General features: G+C 52.4%; 1 protein-coding gene across 7 annotated transcripts in view; it reads left to right on the top strand.

Annotated features, from left to right (window-relative positions):
* Window positions 1–5,997: 5,997 nt before the first annotated feature.
* Sulf2 (sulfatase 2) overlaps window positions 5,998–11,406 on the top strand; it is an 81,785-nt gene continuing 76,376 nt past the window's right edge. For 2 of the 7 annotated variants that reach the window (NM_001252578.1, NM_001355619.1), the window contains exon 1: window positions 6,396–6,734. Coding sequence is in view for 1 of the 7 variants with exons in the window: in NM_001252579.1 (NP_001239508.1) it covers window positions 6,176–6,182 (7 nt within the window). In the remaining 6 variants the exon portion in view is untranslated. Of the gene's footprint in view, window positions 6,183–6,312; window positions 6,735–6,839; window positions 7,004–11,406 lie in introns of those variants that run through there. The other 5 variants (NM_028072.5, NM_001252579.1, XM_006500209.4 and 2 more) reach the window with 5 other exon arrangements.

Here is an 11,406-nt window from a genome sequence, read left to right as displayed (position 1 = left end):
CCAGACACCATTTAATACATGACCATAGGTGCTAGAGACAGACACCATACCCATTAGAAAGCAAGGTCCATGGTGACCCAGAGCTGGTGAAGGGCAGCTTGTAGGTCTAGAACGTTCCCAAAACACTGGGGTCCAGATCATTTTTGCCACTTCTTCGGTTTGGAACTGTCACCTACAGGAGACAGGATATTCATTCATTTGCCAAGTATGTACGGATTGGTGTGTGGTAGATGATGTTCTGGACGCTAAACTGTCATGGCAGTGGACACAGTCTCTGCCTTCGACAGCTGGTGTCAGATGGCGCATGGGATGGGGAGCACTGGCGCATAGAATGGGGAGCACTGGCGCATGGGATGGGGAGCACTGGCGCATGGGATGGGGAGCACTGGCGCATAGAATGGGGAGCACTGGCGCATGGGATGGGGAGCACTGGCGCATGGGATGGGGAGCACTGGCGCATAGAATGGGGAGCACTGGCGCATGGGATGGGGAGCACTGGCGCATGGGATGGGGAGCACTGGTGCATGGGATGGGGAGCACTGGTGCATGGGATGGGGAGCACAGCCCCTGGCCATGAATAAAAACGGAATCTTAGTCAGGTGTGTTGGCATGAGCCATTACTCCTAGCATTCATGAAGCAGAGGCTGGTGGATTTCTGTGAGTTCAAGGCCAGCCTGGTCTATGTAGAGAGTTCTAGACCAACGGGAGGGGGGGTGTCAGATGTTGGCATACTATGGCCAGGAAGTGTCTATTGATAAAACATACAGGGAGGAGACTTGGGAAGGTGACATCTGAGCTGAATCCTGGGATGACAGATTGGAACTTCTAGAGAGGCTGCGGGGCAAGTGGGAAGGCCCTGAACAACAAGAAAGGAGCTTGAGGGAGGGAGAGGGAGAGGGAGAGGGAGAGGGAGAGGGAGAGGGAGAGGGAGAGGGAGAGGGAGAGGGAGAGGGAGAGGAAAAACCCTACTTCTGTGGCTCTGTTAATGGAAGCAAGCTGGGAGCGATTACAGAGATTTTCTTAGATGCCATAATGCTGGGAAGGCCTTCTGGGAAAGCAGTGTGCCCCTCAGGGGTGCCCACTCCAGTCCTGAGGGACGAGGGTGGCACCATGTCTACAGCCTCCTGCCAAGGGGCCTAGCAACATGTACAAGCCCACGTGATAAACCTAATCAACTGTGGCGCCAGGGGAAGGGGTCAGCTTCGTCCACTGTGTGGTCCTTCCAGTGTTGCTATGTGTTCACATCATTGTAAAAAGAGAATCTCGGGGAGCCAGGTCAGTTGGTAAAGTACGTGTCCCAAGGTGTGTGTGCCTGAGTTCAGATCTCAGGACAATCTTGCAAAACCAGTGAGTACTGGGTTCAGTGAGAGATGCTGTCTCAAAAAATAAAGTGGCCATTTACTAGAGAAGACAGAGGTAAGAGAGTAACGTCAGGTGTCCCCCTTGATCACTACCTCCCCCCAGCCCTGGAGTTACAGGTATGCAGTCATCCCTGGCTTTTTACATAAACCCTAGGGGTTGAACTCAGGTCCTCCTGCTTGCAAGGGCAGTGCTCTCCCAACCAAGCTACCTCCCTAACCCATCTTCATTCTTTTTTGTTGTTGTTGTTTTTTGTTTTTTGAGACAGGGTTTCTCTGTGCAGTCCTGGCTGTCCTGGAACTCACTCTGTAGACCAGGCTGGCCTCGAACTCAGAAATCTGCCTGCCTCTGCCTCCCAAGTGCTGGGATTATAGGTGTGCGCCACCACTGCCCAGCCCATCTTCATTCTTAAATGGGAAAACTGAGTGGGTGGGGCTGGCAGAGTCAGCAAATGAACCACCTGCCAGTCAGTGGCTGAGCTGAGTGCAGGCTGCTAGACTCTCTCAACCCTAGAGCAGCGTCGAGCCATGGCCCGCCATCATAATCACAATCTATAAACTATAATCAAAGCTCAGAAGTGATTTCTCTAGAATCCGACCATAAAACTAGATATACTGTCCCAGAGAAAGCCCTAGATCAAATTACACTTACGAACAAATGAATTGTACTTTTCCCCTCAAGAAAACAAAGATCCCAGGGCTGGAAAGATGATGGTTCAGAGGTTAAGAGCACACACTGCTTTGCAGAGGACCAAAGTTGGGTTCCTAGCACCCATGGCAGGTTGCTTATAACTGCGTATAACTCTAGCTCCAGGAGACCTGGTGCCACGTTCAGGAGGCTCTGACGCCCTCTTTTGGCTACTGAAGGCGTTGCATGCATGTTCACATACCCATACACAGACACACAGAAATATGTGCAGATAATTTAAAAACAAACAACCAAAACCGAAGCAAAACAAAAACCAAACAAACAAAAACAATCCAACTTGAAAAGAAGAGTCTTTTTGTTCTACCTTGTCCAGAGAGAGACTTCTGCTTTGCCCGGGGCCTCGTGCCTATTTTCATTGTCAACTCCATCTGTCCTCACATGTCCATGTACCCACACAAACCTGGGCCACACAACTGATACAGATTCACATAAACTTTCTGACCCATTTCTCCAAGAGAGACCAATGGTCTAACATCAGACAACAAGTCTGATTGTCACCATGTCCTCGTGGTCTTTGAAGAGTGTCTTAACTGGAGACTATCCCACTCTTTCCCTGGTAAGAATTCACAGTAAACACCATCACTCTTTGAGATTGCCCGTGGCAATTACAGTGGTTTATAATTCTCCTCCCTCTCAAACTAGACCTTGATTCCTAAATGTGCACTTTTAAGCGTCAGGCGTTAGAATAAATTAGACTACACAATTACATGTAATTAAAGGGGGGAAACGGCCGTGGTGATGCAAAGATAGCCGCATTTTGCTGAAGTAAAGCCTGTCTGTGACCGTGTGCTGGCCCGGAGAGGCCACATGAAATACAATTAGTGCTCTGTTTTAATGGAGGCCTATGGAGTCGCTCTCATTATCACAATATCTGAAGATATATAAACAGCTTCTTGCTAATACCAGGGTATTTCTCCTGACAAGACAGCTTGGGTTCTAACTGCGAGACTTCAGCAGAATTAACCACAAATTCATATTGTTGTGCAAGAACTGGAATTTGGTTTTTTTTTAAGTTGAAAAAAAAAAAACAAAACCCCAAATCTCTAATATATATATCCCCTCAAGATGCAATTCTCCCCATCTTCCTCCTCTTCATCAATGCCTCTGATACAGAGGACATTATTACACCTTATTGGTATTTTAAAAGCCTATCTATCTCCACTCAGGAGCCAGGAAGTTTGAGCTCCACCCTGGAGAAGCAAGTCACAGCCAAGCATGCATGCCTTATTAAAGCCACCTGTGCCCCCAGAACGTGGGGCCTCAGCCAGAGCCCCCAGCCTGCAGCCGTGTCCCTACGGTTACTGTTTCTTCTTTACACGCCAATTTGTTTGAGACATGTTAAAAGGTTGTCTTTTATAACCCTCATAAAATACCATCGACTTCGCCCAGATGCAGCCAAAAAAGCTGAGACCGTCTGACTCATTTCAACCTGTGGGCCAGGATGCAGAAAGACCCACAGGAGTTCCCGCCATTGCCAGAGAACCAAGGGCATAACAATGCAAAGGACCCCATAGGGTAAGTAGCACCCACGATGTCCTGCGGAGTGAGCCACCAAGGCACTGCCACAGAGAAAAAGCAAGGCATAGGGGTGTCAGGACAAAGGTTCTCAAGGTTAAACCAACAATGGGGGTGTTAGCTTGAGAGTCTGGAGTTCAGACGGCTCCATGGTTGTATACCCAGCTCTGCTATTTGCAGAGACGGATATTAATCAGGAGCACAGGGGTCATAGAAGAAAGGCTGGCCTGGACCAAGTGTCTAGAAGGCAGGGGCTGGAAACTCAGGTCCTGGGGACCCTGTGTAGCCCACCCAGGCCAGAGATGAACTGTAGAAGAGACAGTGACTCCCCAGGCTGGGGGACTCTGACCCTGAAGTCCCTCACATCTTTAGATCGACACAGAAGTTCTTGAGTGGGGCCAGCCGTTTTCATCTTCCTGGAAAGAGCCCAGGCAACAGGCTGAGGCCCAGACCAGCAGGGTTAGGTGTGCACTAGGAGTTAGGGGGAAGTCAATTGTCTTAACTGATTAATGATTCCCTGAATCACACACCCAGGTACACACACACACACACTTGTCCCTAAGCTCTGTCTCCTCCTCTGTAAAGAAGAAAAGTGGTCAGGTGCTGGCATTGCCACCACTTTCCATTTCCATTACAACAAAGAAACATAAGAGAAATCACATGATACCACCCTCCTCCAGCGCTCAGTCCCAACTGGGAGACTGAGAACTGCCCTCTTTCCTGGAATTTCTGTTGGGCACACCCATCTACAGAGAGTCAAGTCTGAAGTGCAAGGGTGTGGTCCTAGTGTTTTCTGATGTAAATCCCCAACTTCTAGAGCATTCTCTAGAACCTCAGAGCAAACAGGGCACAGATTCCATTCTGCATCCTTCCTGCCCAGACCGCAATAGGACACTGCAGACCTGCTAGAAAGTCACTGCTGAAATAAGGCATGTGGTTCAAAGCCAGGTGCAGCCTGTGGGCTGTGTACAAGCCTCTGTCATCTCTGAGCATACATGTTCTCCAAAAACTATGAATGTACACTTCATGTGATGACCAGGTGCAAAGCTCTCCATTTGGCCACAGAACCTGCTGTTCTTCCTGGGAGGAGAACCCCAAGCCAGGATGGGTATAGCATGTAAAGTTACCTGTTGCAGAAAAAGAGAAGGATACAAAAAGATCAAGTGTATACATTGTTGTTGCTTCGTGTGCTTCTGAGACAGTATCACTATATAGAAAGTTTGACTTTGGGTGATCCTCCTGCCTCAGCCTTCCCAGTGCAGGCATCACAGATGTGGGCCACGAGAATACTGTCTGAGTTGACCCTATAAGGATATATAAATTAATCAATTTAATTATTCAATTAAATGTCTGGGATGTTGAAACTGATTACACCTGCTTTTCTATCTGTTTTATTGGTTTATTTTCTGAGATTTTTTTCCTTTTGTTTTGTTTTGTTTTGTTTTGTTTTGTTTTAATAGGGTCTCCTGGACCTCCAACTGGTCTTAATCACCCTGTGTGTAGATAAGGGTGACCTTGAATTTTTTATTTTCCTGCCTTTGCCTCCCAAGAGCTGGGATTGCAGGCGTGCACCAGCACTGTACATTTGATGTTTGTTTGTGTGTTTGTGCTTTCTAATGAAGTTCTCAGAATCTCAAGGATGGGAGCCCTCTGCCCCAAGCATCCAATGAACAGCGCTGCAGGGGCCCAGCCCCTTCTCATGCAGCACTGAGACTGGAATGCCTGGGGGTGGGGTGGAGGGTGGGGGGGGGGGTTCATGAAAGCGAATACTCACGCCTAACATCCTGTATCCAGCCAGGACTCTACACTAGCCAAAGGTGGGGCTTGCCCCCGGCTTAGGAAAGCAAGTTCAGGGTTAGTACAACGACTGTATGGGCGGAGTCGAGAGCCCCCCACGCAGTCCAGACAACCCGCTTGAATTTTAGATAAACAGCGAGGACGTGATTTTAGTGCATCTCCATCGGTGCCCTGTTATTTTTACTACGTGAATTTGACAAACGCTATCCATCAGAAAACTAGAAAAATCCCACCAGGGGAAGGAGGATCTTGAAAATAAGCGCAGCCTGGGGGGTCAGATACAACTCCGGAGCTCAGCTTCTTGGGTTCAGATCCTGATCCAACTATCTGACCTTGGGCCAATAACTTAACGGCTCTGTCTTGATTTCAGTATCTATAAATGGATGAACATCTTGGAAGACTTTCAGGGGTTACGTTTCCATCCGAGGCCCGCCCCGTTCCACCGCAGGGTCGATAACCCCCTAGCACATCAGCTGTACTTTCTGAAGCTACTGGTGGGCTCTGTGAGGCTCTTCACCCACCCTTGGCAGCCAGGGCCCCCTCAAGCCTCTGGTGGCTTCGGGGACGGCAGAAACCGCGCAGACAGCACCACCTGGAGTCAGAGTTCTCCCTTTACCAAGGGAACCGGCCTCCCCTTTCTTTCCCATTCCCGGCCCATGTCTGGGCAACGCTTCTGCTTTCGCTTGAGCTCAACTTAATTTCTCAGAGAGCTTCGGAGACGCGTGGGAAGGTCCCAGGCGCGTGGGCAGTTCCTCCCGCGATCTAGCTTGGGGATCGGCCCGAGCCGGCGTCTCCAATGGCAAGTGTGTGCGTGTGTGTTTAGAGGCGAGCGCGGGGCTTTCAGCTAAGGCTGCCGGGTGTTTGCAAACCAGGGCGAGCCCCTGTGAAAGCGGATAAAAGAAAACATTTATTAACGTGTCATTACGAGGGGCAGCGCCGGGCCGGGGCTGTCGCACGCCTCAGGGAACACTTGGCTCCTCGCTGCTGGGAGGGAGGAGGACGAAAAAGCGGAAAGAGGCTGGATTCTCTGCGCGCCAGCCCGGGGGCCTGATCCATGGCCCTCGCGACTTCGCGCCGGTGTCTGGTGGACTAAGAGATGCGCCCCCGGTCCGAGTGGCACACACGCGCGCACACACGCACGCGCGGTCCCGGCTCGCCGGCAGCTCCCTGCTCAGCGCACATCAGCCTCAACTCCGCGCCCAGGGCGAGCGGGAGCGGGTGCGGGTGAGTGCGCCCCGGGCCCGCGAGGGTGCGCGCTCGGCGGCGGGAGCGCGGCCGGCCACCGGCTCGGCAGGCAGCAGGCCGGGAGCCGCCGGGACTTCGGGCCGGGGCGCGGGGCGGCCGCGGCGGCGGAGGTGAGGAGCGATGGCTGAATCGCCGGGTCCCCGGCGGGGCGGGAGGCGGCTGGGTCCTGGGTCCTGGCGCGCGCGGAGGCCGGGGCGGGCGGGGCGAAGCAGAAGCCGGGATGCCGCGGAGGCGGCTGGAGCAGCGGCAAGGCAGAGTCCCCTACGCCCCGCGGCCCGGCCCGGCTGCGGCAGAGACGCGGTGAGGCCGCGGGGGCCGCGCGGTGAGTGGGGCGCGGGGCCGGGCCCGGATCACAGATTCCAGGGCGAGCACGGTTCAGGTGAGCCCAGCCGGTCCCCGCTGCCCGGCTCAGGGAGGGTGTTACCCGGAGGTTTAGGTACCGGCCGGCCTCAGTGGGGCTGACCGATTTGACCCCGTCTGCAAGGCTGGGCGGCTAGGGGAGGACTTCCCGCGCCCCGGTGGTTCCCGGGGAAGGGCGCGTGGACCCGCGGGCTGCAGGAGCATGGCCCGGTTGACCCCTTGAGGTTTAGATCCAGAGGGCCAGCTAGAAGCCAGACCACGTGTGGCTTGTCCGGGCAGGACCCGAGCAAGCAGGGACTAGGAACTCGCAGAACGGAGGACAAATGAAATCGTAAAACTTCTCCCGCGCCAGGTCAGAACCCATCGCCCTGCAGACCTGCGTCCGCCGCGGGCTCCAGAAGCCCGGAGGGGACGCTGCAGCGGGGACTGCGACTTCGTTTAGAGAGTAGTAGTTCATTCATTCATTCATTCGACAAGCATTTGTGGCGCTCTGAGTGTACCAGGCACGGAGTGTCACCCAGGGAAGCGCGGATGGTAGTGTTAGTCCCTGCGAGGGCGGCTGGTGGCGAAAGGAGGCTCCAAGTGGGCAGATGGAAGGAGCCACCCGCGGGGCCATGGGTCTGCTTAGTGATCTCTGCCTGGAGGGGACCCTGAGAGCCTTGTCTCCCTACACAGAAGGACGCTCTGCACAGAGCATGGCTGTGGTGACCCCCGCCTTCCCCCTTCCCCCTCCCCACTTCCTGAAAGTTCTGATTGGCCCCACCCCTCCAGGACTGGCTCTCCTGCAGCTTGTTTTAATCACTTTTTGAGTTAAAAGTCAATATTTAATTAACCAAGTAATTACATTCAGCTTTCGTTTGAATCTGGATATTTGCTCTGTCTGTGGGGATGCCCGCCCTCTTCCCCCTTTCCATCTGTCCTTGCCTCTTTCCCACGGTGCACCCCCAGCTACTCTGGAGGTGACAGAGAGCAGGTGATGTTGGCTTTCCCTGGGGACACCCTGGATTTTGTTCACCTTGCAGTTCATGTGACCCGGTCCAGCTCCTTGCCCAGAGGGGATCAACTGAGATACAACCATTGATTAAAAGGGGTGGGAGTTCCCTAAACACCCCTCCCCCCAAGATTCTCCACCCAGCCTGGCTGGTCCCCAGGGAAATCAAAACAACCTGTTTCTATGTGGTTCAGTGTTGAAATCAGCAGTTTATTGAGGATAGTGTTAGCTTGGCCAATGGCATGATGAACCCGCTGTCCCTGCCCTGGGCTGAGGGTAGTGTGGCTTTGGACTTTGTGTAACCCTCTTGAGGGTTTTTTATTTGAATTTACAACACTTTCTGAAACCTTAATAGCATGTTAGGTTTTCAGGCTTAAAGTTTGCTGACTCAAGACTGGCCCCGAGGGAGAAACTCCAGGCACCCTTGTACAGTCTGTGTGCCTGCGTGGGACCCCCTGTCCCACATGGCCTTCATTCAAGGACCCCATCCCACAGACAGTTTCACTCTTGATGTTCCAAATGCCCTTTCACTTGGGAATCCAGCGCCTCTCTGTAGTCTGGGTTTGGTGCTGGGTTTGACGGCTTTTGGCCCCTGGGTATGTGGAGGATTGTCACACAGCCATTATCTTTTCTTAGACTATGCCCTCTCTGAAGACCTGAGGCCCTTCCTGCCTTTCTGACCAGTTCAAAGAAGGTTCCCCTTCACCTCAAAGATAAGAGGCAGGAAGTGTTTGAGCCCGGCCCTTAGACATAATAGTCACGTGTCCACACAAAATCTGTGATACATTCCTCACGCTCCAGGTCCACTCTGAACCACGGGGTTGCCCTTTCACCAGGTGCTTGTTTTCTAAATGCAGGGGACAAGAAACATGACTAGTAAAATAGTAAAGCTAGTTAAGTTAGTAGCCTGTCTGAATCCTTTCCCTTCCCCAAGAACCGCTGCTGTCGTGGGTAACTGTGGGGCGGTGCCCTGGTTTGTATTGTGTGTTGTTATTGCTGTTTTCTCTGGCTTTTGGGGTTTTTGTTTGTTTGTTTGTTTGTTTGTTTTTGTTTTGGGGAGGGTTTGGTTTTAGTTTTGGGTTTTTTTGTTTGTTTGTTTGGTTGGTTGGTTTTGGTTTTGGTTTTGGCTCTTTTTCCCCCTTCTCTTTCCCAGGGTTTCATCTCCTCTCCTGGTGTATATGTGAAGGTTCTTTCAAATGTGGCCAATGAAAACCATGCAAAAAATAAGGATTTTTTTAGCTCTTAAAAAGCACAGGGAATGACATAGGACATTGTAGGAGTGAGACCCTCTTGTGGCTGCTGGTGGACTGGCCTCAGAGCGTGTACCAGGGACTTGGTTTCAGACTGGGCTCTGTGTGTCAGTGGACAAGAAAGCGAGCCTCTCCATAATGACCATAGCAGGCCAGGACAATCTGGCTATGGCCAGCCCTGGGGGCTGGCCTGGTGGGGACCCCGGCAGATGCCCATGCTCCAGCCGGCTTCAAGGCGCTATCTAATTGGGAGATCATTAAGATCATTATAATTAATTGGCATCCTGATAAATGGCGTGATTGCCTAATTGGGGTGGTTGCTAGGGAACTAGACCTCACTTGGAGCCTAGAGGGGAAGAGGCAGTGGCTGGCTGCAGTTGGGCGCTGGGGTTACAGACCCTGCAGCTCATGGGCGGGAAGCCAGAACTGTATCACCCACATCTGCTGGCAGCTGCTGAGTGTAGTTGTAGATGGAATGTGGGCTAGGGGTGTTTTCTTAGAAGGGCTGCAATCAGGACCCTTTCTTGCAAGCCATTGAAAGAGACGCTCTGAAATCACTGGGAGGCAAAGGAAAAATGCCCGACGCCTTGCACAGGGCCCCAAATCCTAAGACAGCCTTGGCATCGTGCACCACTGGCTCAGAGACTCAGCATTTGCCACAGACGCCATTCTTCCATCTCCGCTCTGCCCTCTACCTCACTCTGTGCCTTCCTCAGAACTAAAGCTGCAGTCTCTGGCAGCCCCAGGCTGGGTGTTTTAAGACAGCCGGTCCATCTGGCCACCTGCCCAGTGATGACATGGGGGCGTGTGACTCAACCGTTCTGTGCCTCTGTGTTCTCATCCAACAAGTGCTGGGGGTAAGTCCCCACTCCTTCCCGAGTCTGTGGGCCAGAGCGAGATCATCAGTAAGTACCAAGTGCTTAGCATCTGCCCCAGGTAAACCTGGACCACAGGGTGGCTGCTCTCTCACCCCTGTGGTCACAGCCCAAGAACAGAAGCAAGCCTCTTTGCAGTGACAGTCCCTAAGCCCCCAGATGCCCTCCCATGAGACCACTGACCAGTTACACACGCCCTCTGACTATGGTCTGAATGAGAAGAGAGGACCCCTTGGTCCCACAAGTGTGACAAATAAGCATGGTCATTTGGGGAGCAAGGAGCCACGTGTATGGGCAGCCAATCGTCAGAAGGGCCTGTCAGCACCCTGGCTGAGGTGAGAACTCCAGGGACATTACCACCCTCCCCTTCCCATGGGGTCTTTGGGAACCAGAGGCTATCTTAGCTGCTTCAGTGGATAAAGCTGCAGCCTGGCTTTGATCCAGGCCTTTCTGGGGGCTGAGTTTACCTGGCTCTCCACCATGAAAATCATCATGAAGTGTTTGTTTAAAAAATGTAAAGTCCCACAGAGAGAGCAGGCACCCTGCATATATATGTTCACGTCAGCAAAAGGCTTGGAAAGAGGGCCCTGTCTACTAGAGGGCGGTAGGGAATGGTACCCTAGATGAGAACAGGGGGACAGAGGTACCAAAATGCACCCTCGCCTTGAACATGACAACCTTCTTGGTATTGTGAAGGTCCTATTATTACACGATCCCACATCGGGCCAATACCACAAGGGGTCAAGTTCCCCATGGGTCCCAGTACCATAAGGATCCCAGTACTCCATGGGTCCCAGTACAGCACAGATCAGATTACCTCTTGTCACTAGTAAATACCTGACAAGAGCCAGGTGCTGCCTGAGGGCCTAGCCCAGCAAGAGAGAGCCTGGGCCACCAGAGACACAAGGCCCCCAAGAGCAAGCGGTGAATGGGGGCCATAGTCAAGGCAGTTTATAACAGGCTTCAAAAAAAAAAAAAAAAACAGTAATAAAATACAAGACACCTTCACCAGTGCAAAGCACGGTGAGGCATCTTCAGGGAGGTGGTCCAGAGAGGCCTCCCTGAAGAAGAGATCTCTGAGCCATGGCCTGAAGTGTAAGAAAGAGGCTGGCCTCAGGGAAAAGACAAGGAAAGAACACTTGAGGTGGTGAGAGAGCATCCTGTGCAAAGGCCCTGGGGTAGAGAACACGGGTTGTTCAGGAACCAGAAGTCCAGTGGGAGTAGGGAGCCATGAGTGAGTGGTGGAGACAAAGACAGAAGTGTGACATTCAGACTTTAGATTTTAAATGACATGGACAATCCGAGG

The sequence above is a fragment of the Mus musculus genome, chromosome 2, assembly GCF_000001635.26.
Source record: "Mus musculus strain C57BL/6J chromosome 2, GRCm38.p6 C57BL/6J".
NCBI classification, from domain to species: Eukaryota; Metazoa; Chordata; class Mammalia; order Rodentia; family Muridae; genus Mus; species Mus musculus.
This window is presented reverse-complemented; position numbering and strand designations above follow the sequence as displayed.